At 28.1% G+C, this 24971-nt stretch overlaps 1 protein-coding gene across 3 annotated transcripts in view; it reads left to right on the forward strand.

Annotated features, from left to right (window-relative positions):
* The window catches only part of LOC111032126 (2,3-bisphosphoglycerate-dependent phosphoglycerate mutase-like), a 41514-nt gene extending 18422 nt beyond the window's left edge, over window positions 1–23092 (forward strand). Inside the window, exons 1-5 of one of the 3 annotated variants that reach the window (XM_022312362.1) lie at window positions 8109–8605; window positions 20440–20544; window positions 20999–21231; window positions 22447–22717; window positions 22795–23092. In XM_022312362.1, the coding sequence (XP_022168054.1) occupies window positions 20442–20544; window positions 20999–21231; window positions 22447–22717; window positions 22795–22958 (771 nt within the window). In that variant the 5' untranslated portion in view covers window positions 8109–8605; window positions 20440–20441 and the 3' untranslated portion in view covers window positions 22959–23092. Of the gene's footprint in view, window positions 1–8108; window positions 8606–8772; window positions 8823–20439; window positions 20545–20998; window positions 21232–22446; window positions 22718–22794 lie in introns of those variants that run through there. The other 2 variants (XM_022312369.1, XM_022312356.1) reach the window with 2 other exon arrangements.
* Window positions 23093–24971: the final 1879 nt, after the last annotated feature.

Consider the following 24971-nt stretch of genomic DNA (forward strand, 5'->3'; position numbering starts at 1 on the left):
AAATATTCAAAATATTTTGATTTGTGTTGAACTATTTATAGGCATATGAAATTTTCGATTTATTTTTTTTAAACTCAAATCGTTAAAAAAATTTTCGCTCTGTCAAAAACCTTGAAAATGTTATACAAGGTTCCTAGTAAACTTACTGATTCATTTACAACAACTGTTGTTAATGGAAAGTCGAGCGTAAATTCACAATAATTTTTTATGAGCTTAATAAAAACTTAGAATTTGACAAAGTATGTGACTAAGTAGTGAACAAATATATTATGAATATAGTTATTTTGTACAGACATTTTATGTTCAAATTTGGACAAAATTGCATATTAACACAAAGAATAACGTTTATCATTTTGTTGTAATTCGGTTCCAAAACAGCCCAATTTTACTATTTAATATTTTTCCAGTGTCACTGATAATTCAATAATAATATTAATTTAACTTACCGACTACCATATTTATAATAAGTATAATAACAATATAAAATATCCTAAACTGACGTACCGTCTCCGCTCAGAATCGTGTTTCGTATACAACGATATGATGATATCATTGAATTTAAATTTAATACCATCCATTACAGAGACCTCCTAGACACCTAATGTACAACATATCGATATCCACTTACCCGTTTTTTCAATATGATTTAACCCAAAATCAGTATATTATAAAAAAAGTACACAATCTTCAGAATCCATTTTACTATAGTATTGAATTTCAGTTTCCATATTTTATAAATATTTAAACTAACAGAGATAAATTAATACTTCGAGCAGTTAATATATATAGGTATTCATAACTCTCAAGTGTTCGCATGTTAATGTATCGGAGAAAAACTTCTTACAGGTAACGAGATAAGTTCCGTAAAATAATTTCGTTTTGACGTAGAAGTAATTTTTCACTTAAATGGTGTACGTATACGTACCTACCTATTAAATTCATACAAATTTATCACTTTTGTATTTTCATTTAGATATAGACATAGTACATAGTTAAACATTCCGTATTTACGTCTGACATTTATCAAAACGAAAGATTGTGATACATAAATTGTTTTATTCATTTATCGGTTTTTTTGGTTTGTCGTGTTTATTTTACTGAAATAAATCCTCTTAAGTCTCTTATGCTTACGCATTACTTTTTATTTAATACTAAAACGCCTCCTATTTTAATTGTGTTATTATTTTAATCATATAACGGATCCTATTTACACTACCTTAGTTCAAATGTTTAAAAGTACCTATTACAATTATTTTCTTGTTATTATCAAAACCGGAGCCTTAGTGATTTACGGTCTTATAAATTATGAAACAGTTCATATCTTTTACTAGATTATTAGAGACTTAAATGTCCTCATGTAAAATAACATTATTAATATTTACTATAATACATAATTGTTTGAGATTTGCATAATTTTTAACTTCAATTAGAGTAACTTTTATATTTATTTTTGCTGATTTTAATGTTTTAAATTTTGGATGAGTGGTATGTTTAAATAATATATTTGTATAATTGATTCAGAAGGTTAATGAATATTGTTAATTGTATGAAATTTATTTTTTTATAATACTATAAAACATAGATGCAACACACGGGAGCTGATAATAATGTTATTATGCGATACATTCTTTTTTATACAAATATATATATTCTAAGTATGAGGATTTGAAGATTTTCAGATAAATATTTTTAAATTAATAATAGTTTTTCTAGTTTTAAATTAGAATCTAGTATTACTTGTTTTCAGCAGATAAAAATTACGTTTCAACAACGGATTGCAATACCATCATATTATATGTTTATTATTTTCTACATTTTGAGTTTTGACCTAGTTATAAAAGTTATTGATATATTTAGCCTAAAGACATATGACTATGAAAGTATTGCAAAAACAATTTTGACATTCCACTGCACGTTTTCCTCAATAGATTTCATTCCAAATCATGGGCTACAATATAATATTAAAACCAAGTTATGTGATTTTTTTATTTTAAGCTTATCATTTATCAATGAAAATTTCTGAAATAATTGAGGAATGAAATATTTATATAGTATGAATAAAAACTAATCAATTTGCCAGAACATTCTTATATTTATATATTTATTTAATTCTATAAAAATGAATATATTGTCATAAGAAAACTAAAATATCAAAAAATATATTGAGTCATATTACAGGCTGACGTCCGTCTTCGCTCAGAATCGTTTCTCGTATATACAATGATTTTACATCATTGAATTCAAATTTGACACATCCATTACAGTGACTCATCTAGACCACTAATGTACAGCAGAGCGTTACTCACTTACCCGCTTTTTTTTTGTATAGGCACCCAATGATAGAGTTATGGTTAAAATGGTTAAATAATGTACATGTGTTATTTAATGAAAACTTTTACAATTTGTTCTTCAGGTGTGAATGAATGTGCTGAAATATTAAAAATATTCTGTCTTAGACTCGTATCCCGTAGGTATGTAGAGGTAACTATTTGTATGTATCTACCTATTTAGTTACCTGTACTGTGGTACTAATTATTATTATACCACCCAATGTTTGTGTATACAAATATAATGTATTTAGACATGTAGAGTGTTTTGTATATACAATACTACTATAAACTATAAAATATTATTGTCTTAACTAAATTGTAAATTTATAACTAAACGGTAAGCTACAATAGTTAAAAAAAATGTTTTTTGTATAATATGTTAATTTGAAAAATATAGACATAATTATGCAGCTTTGATATCTTCAACTAAGTACATTATGTTGTAGAAATGCTACTATTGTTGTTATTAGCTATTTGTTGTAAAAATTGATACTAAAATGTAAACAGAGTTACGAAAACGGTAGCTACCTATACTGCAGTCTGCAGTATAGTTACAGTAAATAATAATATTAGTGATAATATTGGACCCATTAAAACTATTTTCTTATAATTCATTTTGATCATGCAATATAATTAACATTGTATATGTAACACTGTAATAAACATCTTGACTAAAATTTAGTAAAATAATACATAGTATCCAATAAAAACACGATTTTTATAGAACGATGTGTAGAATAAATGTGTATAGTTACATATAGGCAATTACAGTTAAATACTTATATTAAATTATATTATTATTATATGTAGTAAGTTGCGACTAATTAAAATTAATATAACAAAAATATTTTATAAAACATTACTTTTATCACTTTATCAGTATGGTAAATGTTGATCATGAAATGCGAATAGATAAAATAAACGACTGAGAATTTGTTCTAGACTCGATGCTCATAATATAATAATTATATGTTAACAAAAAACAAAAACAAAATTGAATGTATAAATATTAAATATACTTTAATAGGTATTCATTTATTACAATTTTAATTTTGTTTAATATGCTTATAGTTAAAATAGATAAACTTGATAAATCGTGAAATTAAATCTATGGTAGGTGTCGATTACTGTTTTAAAAGTTGTTAGTATTAAATTATAGAATCAACATATTTATTGCCAATATTTGCCCCTTACACATAATAGTAGAGCAGTATTAAAATACATTGCATATAATAGTTAAAAACAAAATTATGATAACGAGATTGGCCAGGATTTTTGATTGGAAGAGAGAGGCATTCATATCACGTGCCTGCCTATATATATACTTAGTACACAAGAAAAATATGTCACAAATGTTAATATTTTGATTAGTAACTTGTGAGGAAATATTTTACAAGGTTAAAATTTGTTTGTGTGGTACCTATTTTTTTTTTTTTTTTACATGCGTAGTTAAAATCATTTTAAGTCTTAAACTGACAGGTGTATAGAGAATAATCGTCCAGAATCAGCGTGGTCCATCATCCTTCTCTTAAGGTAAAATAATAGTTTTGTATTTTTTATGAAAAATATAAAATATTTACATTCGTATAGTTATATGTAAAAAAAGAAATATTGTTGTAAAACAAATAACAAAACATGGTCGAGTAATAGTATTCTGCAGTACGGCACTGCTTTAAGGATATACGATCTCAGGGTTTGATTGAAAATAATTTATGACTTATAACTTATTTATTAATAATAATTTCATTGGCTTTTTAACCAAACGAAAACTAAATGTACTTTTGAAACCCAGTCTTTAGTAAAGTATATGTACTGTGTAGTTCTTATACACTTACAAATACGTACATATTTTAATTTTGTTCGGGACACCATAGGTAAAAGAAGTACGGAGATTTTCGTTTTGGATCTTTATATTTTTAATTTCATCGATAAAAAATAGGGCAATATTCATCAATCATGAAAATACTCATTCTTTGACCGTTAAATCTGTTATGTATAATATAATATAAATATATAATATTATATTATAGATGCGTGTCTCCTCATATTATATCATGTATATATAGGTAAACTTTTTTATTGTAAGATACTACTTTATTTAATAGAATACCAAAATCTTATGGTACTTTCTTATAAATAATTTTGAATGTGATTTATTATATTGATAGATATCCAGAAATCCAATATTCAATTACCGTGATGAGCATTTTGTTATTTAGTCTGTATTTGTTGTATATGTCTTGTCTAAAATAGTTTATTAATATATAGTATCTATATCCATAGGTGGTGATAGGGGAGTGAAGGTTCACGCCTCAAAAAATTAATTAGCACATTGTCGAGTAAGTTAGGTTAGATCTTAATAATTTTTCTTACATAGTTTTATTGCTTGAAAAATTTGATCGATTTATTATTAGAATAATTTATAATTTGATTCAATTTTGGTCTGTTATTACTTGTTGGAGTCGATTTTTATTCTTTGATCACCCGTCTTTTCCTGGAAATAAAATTCGTTTAAAATGTCAAACGAACTAGAGTATTCCATTATACATATTAATATACATCTGTGTAACTGTTACGCACATACTACATAGCGTTTGAGTTGTGAGCGACGTTAAATTAAATATTTCCATTAAATCATTTAAAATTTTCCGTTTTATTAATAACTACAGTTTACTGACTTTTTAAACATTTCGCATTATTAAAAAATTTAAATTAATTCATGATGAGAAAAAATTATTTGATTTTTGAAATGTAAACAAAACCACAAATAAAAAGCTGTCGTCCAGTGATAATTTGTCTACGAGTTGTGACTAGTAAGTATATAAGCGTTTTAAATTCGCAATATTTGCATGTTTCTACAACTACTAGCGTCTATTGAGCAATATTTTTTTTTTTATTAAAGTTGATGTATTTCTAAGCAACACAATTGTATATTATGTATATAGATGTAATGTATTAAACTCTTTTTCATAAAAAAAAAAATAGAAATATTGCTATTAAGTAATTAATTGTTATGTTTACCATCAAATTATAACAAATGCAATCAATAATAACTTTTACATTTTACTGTTATAAAAATAATATTATTTTTGATTATTTTTAACTTTAATTTATACGTATTATATTCTATTGCAAGACAGTAGGTAGTAACTATTTATGACAGAGGAAACAAAAACGTTTCAGATATTATTAGGGGATCTGATTAAGTGCATTTCTTCAACGTTTGTTGTAAAAAGAAAATTATTGTTTATTTTTTAACAAATGTAGTCAGCTCTTCACAGCCGAATTAGCTATAATTTCCAATTACTAATGTAAAATTAGTATTTTAAAATGCATGTGTAAGTGGAATCCATTGCAATCGAAAGTAGGTAATTAAGTCTTAAACACTAAAGTTTCGTTATAATAAGAATAAACCTTTTATTTAATTTATTTGTAGTTAAAAATTATAAATAAATAAAATATGTTGATCTTAGCACATATTTACTAAGTACATCTTTTAATGTAATCTTCTTCTTGTCGTATCGGTCTTCATATTCCCTTCGCTCCCCAGTAAGCCGCAATTTGTATTGCTTTGTCTGAAATTTTATGCGTCAAATGTAATAAAAACATAATATTTTGGATGTATGAATATTGAATACGTAAAAATCCAAGCCTTACTTACATATTAGAAACCGTGTTATATTCAATTACATCGAAACCCAATCACTGTAAAAAAATCATTGCGTGAACTTCAATAAATGACGTATACTAAAAACGATTAAAATATGAAAGTATGTTAATGTTAATTTATACAAATCGACCGTATTAAGTGTTATAATGATTTGACCATTGTACTTTGTATTATTATTATTATTTATAGTAATAGTACTGTAGTAAATCCGGTAGTGAATCTTTATCTGTTTTTAAAATATACCTTATCATTAATTATAGAGATCTGTCCTCTCCAAATGGACGATTAAACACAAATAATATACGATTTACTGCAATTTCGAAAAACGTTCGATGATATGAGGAGGCACATGCGCGATAGGGGAGGGATAACGTTGAGTCGTCTCAGCGATCGATAGAAAAAAATTGATACTTAAACAAATACGGAAACGATTATATGCCGACGTGCATAAATATTATAATTTTAATGGCGTTCAATATAGTTGTAATAGGTATACACCGGTTTTAATCGCTGTGCACTTTTTATCGGTGGTTTATGTTCTCGTATATTATATATACATAGAGTATACCTGTATACGTGACTACATGTTGATATATAATACCACAATATAGGTACTGCGATATTAATATTATAATGACGAGTAGCTGATATCGTGGTCGGGTGTCAAAAGCGGGGAACGGATCAGTTCGACTACATCGCAATGTACGCGTATATGAAACGTGCTGGTCTGTGATCGCGGGAAAAGGGAAAAATTTTCGAGGTGGAGAAAGTGAGATAAGGCTCGACGGCACGCGGAGGCGGATTAGCGGCGCTCCGACGGCCGTGAAAACCTCAGAAAACTGCAAATACAGTGCAAAACCAATATGCGGCGTTTGGACGAAAAACTGATGGGTAATGATTATTATCATCCGCGATATTATGAATTGTTCGAATATCGCATTATCGCCGAAGCCGCAGGAAATATCAGAGATTCGGAGAGCTGTTTTCTATCAATACAGCCCACACATACATGCACACACGCACTCACCGGTGGCGCAACCACCGGTTGGGTGCGTGGTGGGGACCAAGGACTACAAATCTATTATTATCGTGGGATAAAAAAAGTGTATACATCATTAGAGTCGAAAACCAATTACGGGCTCCAAAATCAGAAAAAAATTCTACCAACCGTTGCTATAGAAATTACCACACTCGATTTACTGCAATATATAATATTATATATATCCTACCGGTAGACAAAAAATGTAATCTAAAAATAACAATTTTATTTTCGATTAATTTGAAATTTCCCAATCACCCGGGGGACCCCGAGTCCACCCCTTCTAGGTGCGCTACTGACACCCACGCACCCACATACACTACTCCCTCACACGCTCGGACGATTTTCGACACGTCTGTCTGACGTCTACGTCGTTGCACTCGGCGGTGGCTGCGGTGTTTCGGTGTGATCGACCCGATAAAACGAGCGTGGTGTATTTGCGTTGCATTCGCCGGCGGCCGCGCGGCGCCACGCGACAATGCCACCGAGCTCCACGATTTCGAACCGTGCGTGTACGTGTGCGTGTGCGTGCGCGCATCGAACACTGCGAGGTGGCGGCATCCCTTATGCGTCGTAAAAAAAGGAAGATATTTCGTCAGCGATGTTTTTACCGCTTGCCGTTTTTTAAACATTCCGACATCCCTCCCCCGTGACGCCGCCGGTCGCGCAGACACACCGCCGCATACCTTATACAGTTATACCCGGTGTGCGTTTCGTACACGAAACGAACAATAATATTATAATCCACGCCGTTTCCGGTGCGTCATGAGTGTGCGCGTGTGGCATTGTACCTATTATACGACGAAATAATATAGTGCACGTAAAATACGGCTGAGGACACCCGTCAAAACCGCACTCGGCCGCGCTGCAGCGATAGCACATACTTCGCGCGCGTAAGACGGCCACCCGGTTTCTTCCCCTCTCCGCGGGTCACATCGTTCCCCCCGCACACGCTGACGTCCCCTACCGCCGTCACTCGTCGGTATTAGGACGGCGCACAGGTAAAACGTCCCCCGGAAAAACGAATTCGGGCAAGTGGAGGGAGGCCCTCCCCGCCTAATGGGAACGATTTCGCCGTGCATGTCCGTCTGCCGCGATCATCGGTGCAACGGCTGCGCTGCGCAGATCCGCATTCGAGAAAAAAAACCGTCAACAACGACGACAACAACAACATCAACAACAACAACAACAACAACAACAACAACAGCAACTACAGCCATAACAACGACGGAGCAACGGCAGCAGGCCAAAACACGCGGTGCGTGTACACAAAACGCCACCGCCACCGCCGCCGCCGCCGCCGCCGCCGCCGTCTACGAGCAGCAGCAGCAGCACCAGCAGACCGTCGGCTGTGCCACGCTATTATAACTTCGGTACGGCCGTCCACGTTTAGACGTTTAGTGTTGGAACTGCCCCGGTGTGCAAGCGAACAGCAAGGCGGCGGCGCGCTGCGACCCGCGCGCGCACAGACACACGCACACACGCAAGCGCGCGATCGGCGCACGCACACACACACACACACACACGGCCACGATATATTATTATATCAGTAGTGCTCTATCGCAAGTAGGTGGTAAACATTACACATTGTTTTGTTTTTAATTTTTTTTTTTTAGCTATGTATACGTTTTTATTTCTGTTGGTGTAATTATTTATAATTGTTTATGTGATTTTATTATTCGTTACTGTTATATTATTATTTTTTTTTCACAATTATTATTTATTTGATTTTTAACGCCGTACATAATATATATATACGTGTATATATATAGCCATATTATAGGTACGTACCACATACGAAAATATAATACCTACTCATGATAATATTTAGGTAGGTGCTCTAAACGTTTGCTTAACTGCTCTTCGCTTGGCCTATTATTTAATCGTTATCGTTAATTTGTATTACAATAATATTATAATATCATTTATATCGTATTATTATTATTATTATTGCTATTCGCTCGACCGTGTCCGATGTTTTCGTATTATACTCTATGCACATTATTATTGTGCTCGCTCTGTCTCGTTGCACTCGTCTCGGTCTGTAGCGTGCGTGTTCTTAGAACGTTGGCTAATTCACGTTTTTTAGGTACCAAGTGCACAACAATATACCGTACGTGTGTGCACGATGTGTACAATTATGTCGATGACCGATGTAGTTCACGTTTTTTTTTCTCTGCGTCTTGGTCTTATCTCCGTCAACGTAACCAAAAAAATAACAACAATGTCGTTGTCGCTTGTCGTCGTCGTCGAATAATAATAATATTATTATATTGATCCCGTCGCCGTGTCTCGCGCCGTGTCAGACTGCTTGGAGTGTGAGCACACTCAGTAAAAATATGTTTCTACCGCGTATTGTTTTGGCGCCAATTGTTAATCGAAATCTCCGACCACGATAACGCCGCCGACACTTAATTTTTCTGTCACGATCGATTCATCGTGTTCGGACGTTGCTATTCGACACTGCAACAATAGTAATAATTATAATAATAATATAACATTATGGGAACGCAATCGATAATAATTATTATCGTTTATTATTATTTCGAATTTCAATGTATTTTTATTCGATATAGCGGGGCGACATTCGTCGTTCTGTTCTCCGATTTCCGGAGCACCGCGTTTGCTCGTCGTCTCCCGATTGCGCTGCAAAGTGCACAGAGACACGACGTAGACACGGACGTCACAGTATAATATAATATTATTATCGACCCGTCTCCCGAAATTTTGTCTGGGATATCCTCTGTCGCAATGATAGATTCTTCTCGTGACTTAGGGTCGGAAATAAATCATTTCTGAGAGCGCACGTCATACACCATCATCGTGGGCGCCCGCCCAATTGTTGCGGGCACGTTGATGTTGAAGTGTATACATCGACTACATTATATACATATGTTTTATGTCTACTTTATTACGCACTTAAGAGGACGTTATACCGCACGACACACGTTAAACGGGTATTGCGACTTGTCCGTCTTACGAACTATAAACATGGCAAATTGTACGCTCAGAACGGTCCGTTTTACTATTTACTCTTTGCAATTTTTACTGCATTAGGTGCATTTAGATCGACCTGTCGAATTCATAGCCGAAAATATTATCCAGGGACCCCTGCTGTAGGCTCTTTCTTTTTAAATACTTCAATCTGAAGCAAGTATGAACATTTTGTGTAAAATCCAAAGTGCTCATGATTTGCCTTGAAATTAAAATATTATCAAAACAAGCCTACCCGGGGCTCTGAATAATAGGTATTCTTACCTTTATACCTCTATATTACATAAGCCAATTCTCTGTAATGTTAAAAATGATGTAAAAAGGATTATTCTGAATTTCCGAGCTTAAAATTTGTCATGTCCATGCGTTAGTAGGACGGAGTATTAGGCTAGTATAACGTCCTTTTAAAGTTGATGCGTAAATTGTATACACCATAGGTATCAGAATTCCGGTGCGTTGAAAAAAATCTAAATCTAATCTTTAAAACAGTGTAATTACGACTTATATAATAATTATGTGGGTTTCCTAAGATATTTTGGCAAATATTTTTCTCGACAATACAGACGGTGTAAGATAATAAAACACAATTATTGTCTTTATAACAGTTCATTTTTTCATGCACCGATATTAGGTATTTAACACCTCTGTTATGTAATCATTATTTGTCATCAACATTTTTTTATTTATTCACCCGAAAAAAAGTATTAAAATCAAGAATACTACTTAAATAACGATTGCGTTTCAAGTTCTCCTATAAAATAAAATAAATTATTTGGTAGCTATGCTTGGTTTAACTGGTGAATCAAGACAAAACTTAAAATAATAATACAAGCCATATAATAATGTAGCATTAAAGTTTATTAATTTAATCGAATACGGACATTTAAAAAAAAAAAAATGTTGAATTTAAACTTCTGTAAGTAATTTTATTTTAAGTACCAGTGCATTGTATTACCAACAAGAGTAATTATTAATTATTATCTTCGTTTGTATAAATTTGTAATATCAACGATAGTATTATGAAAAGGCGCATACTCGTCTAGTGTAATTGTATATATAACTATAACCACAATCTTATCTATACTGTTGTGTTTTGTCTTTAGTAGGTTCATTGTAGTCTGTAAGATATATTAAGGAAAGGCATTTAATAGTAAAATAGGTACCTACCAGCATACATATTTGATTCAATAGAATTATGATAGAAGTATTATGTATTAACTTGGAAGTAGGTACCTACACCACATATTGTATATGATCACGTATTCACGTGTATTATAACATTTCAATTTTCACCAAACTATATCAATATAATATTGTGAACTTTCAAAGAGCCAACAGGTAAATTATTATTATAATATTACAATTTGGTGAAAATTGAAATGTTATAGTTCTGTTTAGATCCAAAATAAGTAATATAAATATTGAATAGTAACATACCAACTTAATAATATTATGCTTCAATGAAAATATGAAAAATAATACAATAATTACGAATACAAGTGTACTTTATATTTTTATCAAATGGATAAACAGTTTCTTATAAAAAGTATATGTGAATGTTTTTTTTAAATGATTTTAAAAATAGATTTTCATAAAATTATAATTTTTATTTAAAAATTATTGAAAAAACCGAACAGTTTTAAATCTATATGAAGAAATTAAATTAATCAAATCGATTTGTTTTTGTTCTGTGGCCAGTTAGCAATTAAAATAACAATAAAATGAAACTTACTTTGATTCGTTATATGAATATTATTATCGAGTAGGTACTTACTCACCTATATTTATTCAAAGTACTTATAGAAAATCAATTATGTTTATGCAATTAAGTTATAGATAAAAGAAGCAGTTGAAAAATTTGGATTGATATTATGTTATATTAAAATTATACAAAATTATATACCAAAGTGACGGAGAGTTTTTACTTCTCTCCCTATGTTGTCAAGTCTTATTAATGAATTAAATTAATAAATATTTTAACTATAACTTTTTTATTTTTAAATTTGATAAATAAAGCTTCAACTACAAAGGTTTTTAGCCTACATAAATTGCTTATCATTTTTATACTAGATATAATAATAATAATATGTGCTGATTGTAGAATGACCGAAAAAATAATAATCATAATAAAAAAATTATAAAATATTGAATATTGAGTATATAGTAACATAATATGACTTTGGCTTACTGTTTTCATTGATTTGATAATATTAACTATACATTATCTCTTATAGCTAATTTGTATAAAACCATTGTAATGCTAAATGCGAGATATGAGTTAAACTCATAAGTGAGTTTGTTTGACAACATTTTGTTTTATACTGATAATTATTTATAAAAAAAATTATATTATTATCGGTATTGATTTTCTAAAATATTAAACACTTATGTGATTCTATTTTATTTTTTACAACACGATCATAAAAATTGCAGATCGGATTTATTTTATTACTTATAAACGAAGGATAATTTTCGTAATTGTTTGTACTATGATTTATAATTAAACTTATTAAACTATTTCTACATTTTACTATACGTTATTCTGTTGGATTTTGTATTTTATTATAAAAAAGTATACATCGTTTTAACGCAAGCACTTACATAAATTGTATTTTGTTTGTATTATTGCTAGTGTTTGCAAGTATACCATTGTGTATTTATCTTATTCAAACAAAAATGAAAACATATTTTGTGAACTAATAAAAAAGTTGGTTTAGTGGTGCATTTGTAATGGCCAGTTATTGATTATTAAATCGTGTTTGAGCAAAAAATAAAATGAATTCAAAATATACTATAATATAGTAGATTAGTAGGTATATAGATTATAGTTATATACATGAGATTTTAATAATACATGATACTTTGGGAACCCCGTAACGATTAAAGAAATTATTTGTGCAAATTTGTATGTTATGACTTACGGATATGTAATCAGATTCATATATATATATTACAAAACCGCAATATCAATTTAAATATATAGTGAGAGATAGATAGAGAGAGAGAGAGAGAGAGAAAAAAAGAGAGGCAAATGCCTCGGGCAGAACAGGGTTCTAAAGTAGATGGGTGATGTTTATAAGTGATGACAATTTAAACTTTAAATTTGTTTTCATATTATATTAAATAAGGATACTGCTTTAGTTCATGTCTCAAAGAAATTATTAAACGTTCTACTTAATTCGATTTTCTTCAAAAAAAAAAAAAATGTTTATTTTGTAATTGTTGTATATATAATATATTCAATTATTTTCTTGTTTAAATATATTTCAAGTAATTCATACATATTATGCGTGGAGTAGATTTATGTTTTCCAGAATTTGATCATTATAATATTTTAATAATTTAATAATAAAACTTATTTTTATCACATAATTATCAACGTTTATACTTTATAAAGTTCATGGTGTCAGTTGATTATTAAAACTATATAATTCATATTATGATTTGTTTCTTTGCTAGTTGGTTATATTTTAACTTATGTTTCGGTGCGGTACATAATATATATATTTGTATCTATCCTTCATTGGTTATTATTTATTAGAAGGATATCTTTTTTTATAACACTATCAATACAGTATTTGCTATAAGGTGACCAAATGTTAATCAATATATTATGAATGTTTCAAATTATCTCGAGGATTACTCTTTTACAGTTTACTTATTATTAAGACTTTGATAAGAATAGTACATATGTATATCTAAGTTTCTTCAAATTTTTAAATATGTTATAAAATATACATTATTTAATAGTATAATACAATTATTTTATCATGGTCAAAACTAATTAAGGAGCTAAATTAAATTGTGTGTAATGCGTATTTTAAATTATAAATTCATCGAGAAAAACCTTATAATTTATTATTTTGTTATAAGAATAAATAAAGTGTTCATACACTTCTATTATAATAATAGTATGTAGGTAATTTATATAAAAATGGAGTTTTCCTGAAAATCTCATACTCTCACATTTTGATGTGTTAAATAATTATGTTGCAATTCGTATACTATATTGTTATATAATTTATAATACATCACAATTCACAGTTTTAAGTTAAATTTTATAATATACATTGTTAGAAAATTACTTCAAGAACAGGAAAACTTACTAAATTATGTTTATAAATACATAGTCATTGGTACCTACTTAATAATGTTTATAAATAATCGATTAATAGTCGTCAATGGTTAAGAAAATGATAATCAGTTATAAGTTTATCGGCAGTATACCTTTGGCAGACCATTCTTTGACACTTTGCCAGAGGTACGTATACTAATAGGTACATTACATAATAAAATAAAAATACATAATTATATTTTAACTTGGGGCTCTTATTAACTTATTTGCTAGTACGTACATTTAGTTCTAAAATATTTGTGGAAGGTACTCCAGGGTTATAGTCTCATTAGATTATTTATATTAGATCATTACAATTAAATTGTTTTGTGAGAGTTCAAACTCACAAGTCGCTATATTATTTATGTTTGGAATTTAAAATATTCTACAATATCTTCTAACTCAGTCGATATTTCAGCGTGGTAGATATTATTTTCTTTTAATGTTGTTTGAGAAAAATGTAAAAAGAAATACAAAATTATAAAAAAAAAAAACACATAGGTATGTATTAAGTTACTGCTCTAATAATACGGCCAAGTGCGATGTGCTGTGCACTGTATAGGACATTGTGGTAAGAGACACGGTTCATTGCATTATACCTATATAAATACAGAATTATGCAGTTTGGACATTTGATATTTAAATAATGTATTGATTATTTATATTTTTTGTCCAATGTAGAATATGGATGTATTTTGAAAATGGTTTGAATATAAATTATTAAGTATGATTTTCGAAGATTTATATATTGGGTTGTATTTACAAGCTATAACTTACTGACTTCAATTATATGTATATAATGAAAATACATACTAGTCATTTAAAAAAATATAATTATGACCAAGTTCCTAAGTACATGATTATTTTCATGTAAGATTTGTTAGTGACTTAAGACGTGCTTCACTTTCCTAATTACTGTTGTAGTGTATTTAGAAACAAAAAATATTTATGTCTAGATAAATGAATAACACGCCTAAACTCACTACGTAATTTCAAATGTAAATAATATTATTATTTTAATGCATTTTGAACAATATAATATATATGTGATTAGGCCTACATTATATAATATAATATGCATGTTTGCTATTGATAAATGATAAAATGCGTTGACACATTTTTATTTCTCTATCGTATTACGTAATAAATTATAGCGAACGGTGTGGATGTGGTTATTAATAATTCAGGTATTAATTACTTTATTTTACAGTTTATTGAATTATTTTAAGACTATGCAAATGAATGAGTCGAGTTACAATACGATAGTACGAGTTATTATTATTATTGTTATTATAATTTTTTTAATACACTGCAGTAATTCATTCAACCCGAGTCTGAGGAATTCCAAACGTCCTCGAACTCCTCTTATAATAATACGCCAGCTAATTTATCTCATCTCTTGATTACTGTAGTTAACTCCGTACTTCAAGACCGGCTTTCGTTCCCATACAATCATCCGTGGTATCCTTTACATTTAAAGCATTCCAACTGACAACAATTCAATCGTTTGTATATATAATACAGCATCGGAAATAACAACAATAACATCTGGAAATTGCATTAAGAAAAAAGGTCATTCAGAATTCGTATTCGACAGAAAACAAGTTTTCAAAAATATATACATAAATTCAGAACTATAAATTATTAAGAAAAAATTTCAGATGTTTTAATGTTGATGCCGGATTGGTGAATTTATATAAAATATATTAAAAATGTGCACTATTGTACGAACATTTAATCTTTTCCGTCTTTTCATCTTTATTTGAATTTACCTATATAGATGATCACAATAATGACCTTCGTTTTTTAAATTTAAATACATGGCATAACGATGTGTACTAGATACTCATATAAATAAAATATATATTCATCGACGCATCTTCGCCTATTGTTTCTGTAGCTTCGCATAGATTCCGGACCGATTGAGAAAGTTTTCAGCAATAATATACATACCTACCTAATCTTTTTCCCAAAGTATTTTACTATTGCAGTAATTGTGTGTTTCTTAGTGTCTAGCAGTAACAGAACATGTATATCTTATATGTATACCTTCATTATAGTGCTATACGATCATTCGAGATCAGAAGTTCCAAGAAGATTGAAAAATTGCATGACCAGAAATATTATGAACAATACGAAAAAATTATAAACGATTTGATAGTCGTTAGAAGATACTATGTAGAAAAAAGTCTATTTTATTATTATTATATGCGGTACGGAACTCGTATGGGGTGTACTTAATGTTTTTTTTATTTGAATAATGTAGATAAATTTTTAAAATTTTTTAAAGTTAATACCTGTCTACATTTTTGTTTTAAAATCTGTCAAAAGCTAGATGAAAATGTTATTCACTTTCACTCTTTTTAATTATTTATCGTAATAGATGTTTCATTGTTGTTTTAGAATATTTTTTAGTATAAATCATGACGATGGATACGCTCAACTATCAAGCTCACAAATTATATTGCTAGTTAGTAGTATATATTATAATTTATACATGGCTTGTACTTATTCCCTTCGTTGATTTATGACAACTTTTTTAAAATTATCATTGACTTCTTAGTATCGAGTTTTTGATATTATTTATATTTATTTATTTATTTATTTATTTCAGCCAAATCAATTACGATCAAATAATTACAATAAATTACATTAATAATAGCTGGTACGTTTACCAACTGAGCTATAAGCTCGTTACTGGTGTACGGAGAACATGGATATTAAAATTCGTTTTATAGACAAATACTTATACGTAAACTTTTTCTATATAAATATTTCTATAATTACGAATTTAGTCTGTTGGGACATTTGAACATAACATACCAAGTCCTAATTTGTAAAGGGCTTTTATTTGAATTGTTCATGGAGTTATACATATTATGATCTTATGCAAAAGAAAAAAACAAAACATATTTTAATAATTAACATACCTAGGTATATGTTTTTGTGAAGGTTCATTTTCTGTTAACATTTACACAACAAACCGTTACGAAAATGGTAATGGATGCATAGACGGTATAATAATAGTGATACCTAACCATATAAACCTTTTGTAATTAGTATGTACAAGTGTACAACTATAAATATACAAACGTTTTAGTTACGACTCGTAACCTAACCCTCGATATTGATACTAACGAATAATGATACTAACCAAAACGTCTGAAAACATATTTTGAAAATACAAAAATTCACTAAATTGTACTAAAAATATTTAATCATTATTGTAAAGCATAAGCTATTTTCAACGAGTCGACTATATAATTTAACAAAGTTTTTTTTCTTTAAATTGTTATGCATTTTTGCATATTTTAGCAAAATTTAAACGATTTAATTTCAACGAAGAAGTAAAATATGTTTATAATTAAAGTACTAACTAATTGTTTTGGATATTATTTTATATATATTTATTTAAAAAAATGTATATTTTCTGTTTTGACTTACGGATATTATTCTAACGTATTAGTACAATAGTAATTAATGATATAACATGTCAAAGAATATATAAATTGATAAAAATTAATAAATTAATTCATGATTTAATGATTTTACCCATCGTGTAAAAAAACTTTAATTTACAATTTTAATTGACGTGTCAGATTATTTAAAAATTCTTGTGTGCTTGTAGCAAAATACTTGTTAGGTTAGTACAAAATGAAGTAGGTAGTATAAATACGTTTTAAGAAAAATGATGATGTAAATGTTAAAAAGATAAAACATCCATGTATTTTATCATTCAATATTTATGATGTTTATTTTATATAAGTAATATTAAGTAACGATAATTAAAACAGGTTCATTATATTTCAGATTTAATATAGGATTATTTTCCGATCAACAATTAGTGTTTAATTTTTATTAAGTTTGCTGTCTTATGATATAAATTGTTTAATTTTATTAATTATTATAAAATATCGTGTTCGATTGACTAGAACCGACTTATTATTCATTTTATGTTTTGTGTGTTGGTAATTTTTTCATAATAAGAATTTTTATTCTTCAAATTAAATGTTGTTCTACTTTGCTGTGAGAATTTCAGTAAACAATTTACTATGTATTTTAGTAGTTTTAATACATTTACATTTTATACATTTCATAGAAGATTGAAAAAACTCTGAATTTTATATTTCAATCATTACAATAGTTGAGATTTGGGGCCCACGAGAAAACTAATTGCTGCAGTTTGCAAATTTCTACATACCTAATAAAAAAGCATATAGGAAATAGTTATTTCCTACCTATATGTAATCAATTCTTATGCTCTACATGGGATATTAATTTTTTGATTTAAGAATGCTATCGTTTTGTTTATTATCTACATAATTCTTGACCCTAGTAAAAATTCAAAATATACACATTTGTGTTTTAATTCGGTTGACAAAATGTACTAATTGCAATAATTAATTATAGTTATGCTTATTTCTACAAATTAGAAACGTTTTTTTGACTTTAATTATTATAAACGTACTATCAATGTGTACTAGCCACTGGGCTAGTGGGATAGTAATCAATAGTATTAATTTATGCTCAACGACCATAATAATATGCAATTCTTTGTTTTAAAAAATGCTTATTTTGCACTGAAAAGCCTACCTATAACCTGTTACCGTAAAATATTATGTTCTTATATTTTAAACAACCTACAGTATATTGCTAAAAAAATGTAAAGCTTTGTCGATATTATATAGAAGTGATAATAATTAATAATAATATTTGAATATATTATTATTTATAATTATACATATAATTTATTATATTTGAAATTTACACTATTTATTGGACATTTTGAATGAACAAGGGAATGAAATATGTGAATACAAATTATACACAGAATTATTTAAAAAAGCATCAGTGCAAATTCTTGTTTGGTATTTTAGATACTTATTGAAACAAGAGTGTAGTTGGTTAAAGAAGTTTTTATCTTTTTTTGAAAATAATTATTTTAAGAGAAGTCTATGACTAAAACTTACTAGTACTTAAAATTGGCTAAAACCGGTTTAATAACAAATTGTAAATAGCTGAAAATGAAACCAAAATTGTATATGCTTTATAAAACGACAATATAACACTAACTAAACAAGAATTATAATAATTAATAAGTTAATTAATTTATAATTTAGAAAAAATTATCCCCAACAAATATTTTTTTAGGAATTTTGAATCTTAAGACTATTTTATATTTTTTTTCTAACTAATAATGATTAAAAAGGGTAATTTTATTAAGGTATTTATGCCTCGTCTATTTTGCAATAAAATGTTAATAACTTGAAACTGAGCAAATATATTTCTATAAAGTAGTTGGTTTTTATAATATATTTATTATTGATTATTCATGATTTTGAGGAACTTTTTTGTTTCAAAATCTTGAGTACAAGTTTACGATATAATATGTATTGTGGGACTGATGTATATTCTTAAGAAAGGTATAATATAATAGTATAATACTTATAAATGAGTTTTATTCTATATTTATATTATCTTTATTTTTAATTAAATTAAATTTAAAATATAGGTAAAAATTTGTATCTATATTATAAGGTATAATTAAAAACAAATTTAAACATTAAAATGTACTGGTTGTCAAATTTTAAAAACTGGTTTTAGTTAACCGGAAAAATATTTAACAACAGAATTAACCGTTTTTTAACACTTCAAAAAGTAGAACGAAAAATAAATTATTTTGGTTTGAAAACTTGATTAGAATACAGTTAATTTTAAAAATTGGAAATGAATTATATTTTATTATTATTATTATTATTATTTTTATTATTATGTATTTTATGTTCTTCTTTGGTATAAAAAGTGATTCATTTTAATTTATTCTGGTGTTGAAAATATGTAAGATGTAACAACATACAATTTTATGATGATAATAATTGAATTAGTACATTTAGTTAAAAATAGAACATTTATTATAATTTTAATTTCGTTCTACATTTAACTATTAAATAATAATAATATTGATATAATGATATAATCTTCTACATAACTGAAAGTTAAAAGTAGAATCTCTTGTTTATCTTAGTGCAATAAAGTAGTTGTTTAAAAGAAAAAATAAATATGCTGATGTATGTACCTATATTCACAGTGCCACATAATAAAAATTATCATTATCTTTGCCTACCTATAAGAAGGTCACTTGACTTAAATAAAAGCTGTGTCAAGTCGTGTATCATTCCCTTGTTGTACATTCATTTGTTGTTAAATGTCGAAATATATTGCTATATTATTTTTTTAGCTAATTTAATTTTAAATTTAACAAAACATCAATTTTATTTTTGTAATATTTCAGAAATGACGGGAAGACGAATTGTAGTAATGGCCAGACATGGCGAGAGTGAATGGTCTAAAAACAATGTGTTTTGTGGATGGTACGACTCACATTTGTCTGATCGAGGTAATTACAATTATATGTCTTCTCATATTAGGATAAATTATGGTTTTAATAATATTCATCCATAATACTAACTTTGAACTAATTGTAAAATATTGGTATTATAAATAATTTATCCTGTTCATAATTATGAATTCTTAAATTATAACAGCAAATTAATATTACCTGCATATTTTATGAACACATAACATATTTATCTAACTAAAATAATTGAAAAACTCAAAAATGTTCGTTTAACTATGGTTTTCATATTTATCTGATATTTATAGTATGTATAATACAAACAAATGAAAATTAATTGTTTACTTTAGTATAATTAATTATTTTAAACAGTATACATTATTGTTTCTTACGTTATACATTTTATAAGTTACCATTTTAACTTTCTAATTGTTGTAGTTTTATTAATTTAATTAATCTAAAAATAATAATTTATAATTTTGTTGGCTTGTATCAGGTACGAACGAAGCTCTCGAATGCGCAGAATTGTTGAAACAATCAAATTATAAATTCGACAAAGCTTATACATCTCTGTTGACTAGAGCTCATCAGACTTTAAAGATAATCACTGATCACATTGGTCAGCCAACTCTGCCAGTAGAGGAATCATGGAGGCTAAACGAAAGACATTACGGAGCTTTGACTGGATTTAATAAAGCTGAATTAGCTGCAGAATATGGTGAAAAGCAGGTATTATATTTATAATTGATGTACCTTTTTTTTTTTTTAATATAAATTATGTACCTACGTCCTTTAAGTACAGTCGCACTGGTCCTTTATGCCTGAAATTAGGTATCAATAATTTGATTAAAATTTAACTTCTACAAAACCATTTGCATGGTTGTTTGTGATTTTAAAGAATTCTGTCCAAATTTGAACTTCAAACTTTCAAGTTATTATTTTTTGAATAATTGCAACCAAATAACAAAATTCGCTTTTGTCAAAATCTGGTGTTGCGTGAGTATTCTCGTTGTACTGCTGTATTTTTTTTTTAAGCTTTTCCAAATTATTGAAAAATGTATTGGTGTTTATACTCTACTTAACCCCCATTATACCAAATACATATTCTTTTGCTATCAAAAATTATCTTCAATGTTTAAGATTGGAGTATTTTTACTGATTACGTGATAACAAAAAAAAAAAATAAAATAAAATAACATAATAACATTGTAAAACCAAAACATTCATCACTCCTCCCAGAATCAATAAGTGTTAAGATATACTTACTAAGGAGAGTACAAAAATTAACTTTTACATGACGCATAACTGATTAATAATGACGGCTAATTAATTTGTTTGTTATGGTGTTGTGTCCACATCTAGAGAATTTATAATCTATTTTATGTTTACGATAAGATTATAATACGTTATATTATTTAAACTAAATATTTGTTATATTATTATATACGAATAAAGTTAATCGTAAACAAAAATAATTCTAATTTTATCAACGTATTGAATTAATTTGAATTTTCTTTGAATTTTAAATGATAAAATAATATAAAGGTTTATTTTGTTATTAACATCAGATAGCTAGATACCTACTCATCAGGTTAACCTACTCATTTAAGAAATTTTAAGTGCGTAAAATAAATAAAATACTTGTAAACTTCATCTATTAATTTTAAAAAATCGTTTCTATTTGCATAAATATTTTTTTAGCTATACGATCCATCATTTATTGATTTTATGTGTTAGTCCTACAAAATATCTATGTCTAAAGGTTTCGAAGATATTTCTCTTTCAACAATTAGCTTCAGTACAATTCCGAAATATTTTTTTAGTTTAAAATATGGTTATAAAAACTTATATGGTACATTCTGTACGCAAGAAGTTTACATCTGTATATGATAAATTGATAACACATAAATTTGAGTAATTAACAAATTATGTTGTTATTTTTAGGTACAAATTTGGAGACGAAGTTTTGACGTTCTTCCACCTGTGATGGACAAGTCACATGAATATTATATGTCAATTTGGTGCCATCCAAAAATCGTGGCTCATTCATACACTTCAAGCGAAAAATTTCCATCTACCGAATCACTTAAAGAAACGATGGAGAGAGTTATACCATATTGGGATAACTTTATTGTGCCTAATATTAAACGAGGACAACGTGTTTTGATCGTTGCCCATGGTACGGTTTTGCGAAGTCTTATCAAGTACTTAGATGGTAAATATTATTTGTTGTTTTCATATGATAAATATTAAATACAATAATTATTACTGTTTAACTTTTTTAAAACCTAGGAGTATCAGATAATGATATTTGCTCAATAAACATCCCTTCGGGTATTCCATTCGTTTACGAATTTGATGATGACATGAACGTTGTGTCTTCGAAAAAATTTTTGGGTGATAAAAAACGAATAGAAGAAGGAATAGCAAGAGCTGCGTCAATCGGTTCTCATTAAACTGCCAATTATGAAATCGACTTCAGCAAATGACTATTTTTAATCTGAAATTTCGTCAGATGTTTGCTATTTAATTATTATGTTTTATTTAATTTTATAAGTTAATTTTTAAATATATAATTATTGATAAACTATTCTTTTTATAATAAAATCTATTATTAATATTTTAATGAAAAGGGGTTATTTGTGAATTAAATGTATTGCAGAAAGGTAAAACGCATGATTGAAAATCAAAATATAGTTTTCTATAAATTATAAAATAAATGTTGTATATCAATTTGGATTAAGAATAATTACCTAATAATCAGTGGATAATGTGGAGTATACTACCCAGGGTCAATTAATTTATAGCAGTGATTTTCCAACTCCTACTTATTTTGTTTAAAATTACCTCCATTGTGCCTTTTAGATATTGAAATATTAACTTTTTTCATAATTTATGTCTCTTGTGAACTACATTGACTACTTTTTTTTTCACGCATTTTTTTACATAATCTTATTTTTTTTTGTGTATTTTTTTTTCTAAAATTGTAACATTCATTGTATACCAAAAGTCAATTAACGGCAGTCAATTAATATATAATTTTCCAATATCTGCAATATTATAACAGGATATCACTTATCACAAATCACTGATAACAGTACAGAACAATACCAATCACTGTTGTACTGTACTGGAGCTTATGAAAAAGCATAGTTTAGGAATTAACTGGATTTGTGCCATCGCCCCACTTATTTTGATCCACTTTGACCACTGCTAATAGTAATACTATTATAGTATTAATAAAATATTAGCATAAAACAGCAACACTAAACAATTGTTGGTAATCACTTATAAGTTATAACTAATAATCTACTGTCAATTGTTAAATATCAGAATGCTTTTAAAATATAAAATCGGATTTTCAAAATTCTAGTTTAGGAAATTTGTAATGATCAGAATATTGTGGACCAAATTTAAAATGCTTATTACGAGATACACCTAACGGAGATATACTCAAAAAAAAATTACATAAGTACTACTTTGATTTAAAATTAAAAAACAAAAACCAACTATTATATAACTATTTTGTGTATTTTTTTTGCATAGACATATTGTATACATTTAGTAATAATTATCTGTTGATATGATATAATAATTTAAACTTTTTAATTCCCTACTCGCCGAAAAATATAACTAGGTAATAAGTATTATACATTTATATACCTGCCTATAATTTATGTAGAACTTTAATATATTAATAAAACCTATTCGGTATTTTTTATCGACTAAGACTGATAGACAGTAAACATCGTAGTTAAATTTGAGTCGGGTTAAAAGATATTATACATTCTAGTAGAAACTTTGTTATTATAAAAATGTGTGAACAATAAGCTTTTCGTATAGTATAGTTAAAAAATATCAGTATATGCTTAGTTTAAGACATTCTCAGTTGTTATAGAACATGCTATGCTTTTGGTCTTTGTATTTTTCCAAAACGCGTTGTGACAATTGGACGATTGCCAGAACGCGTTTCGATCGTTTGAAAACGTCCTAAACGCAAAATTTAAATGTATTTCGGTGTTTGGCGAATATGTATTACCCGCATTCTTCACTGCTAATTTAGTAATTGAGACATCGAGTGTAACCATATTATTATATTATTATTGTACTGTACAGTCTGTACTACTGCGTACACTATTTAAAACTGGAAATCGATGATGGTAATAATGATAGTTTACAATTTACGATCGTTAACGAAAATGTATTGTTTTTTCGATGCAACGAAACTTCAGTGCAATTCGTTCGGTTAGCGTATTATTATTATTATGATAATAAATATAGCATCGAATGATTGGCCGCACAACCGTAGACTAAAAATAAAAACTAGCAGAAACAGTTGCGGAAAAATAAAAATAAAATAGTTCGTTCGCCATTCGACGAAAAGCGATGATTTTATATGAATATTATAAAAAAACGATATTATGATCGGCGCTTAGGCGGGTCGACAGTCGGTGTACGGTCGCCGTAGC

Source organism: Myzus persicae, unplaced genomic scaffold, assembly GCF_001856785.1.
Source record: "Myzus persicae strain clone G006 unplaced genomic scaffold, MPER_G0061.0, whole genome shotgun sequence".
Lineage (NCBI taxonomy): Eukaryota > Metazoa > Arthropoda > Insecta > Hemiptera > Aphididae > Myzus > Myzus persicae.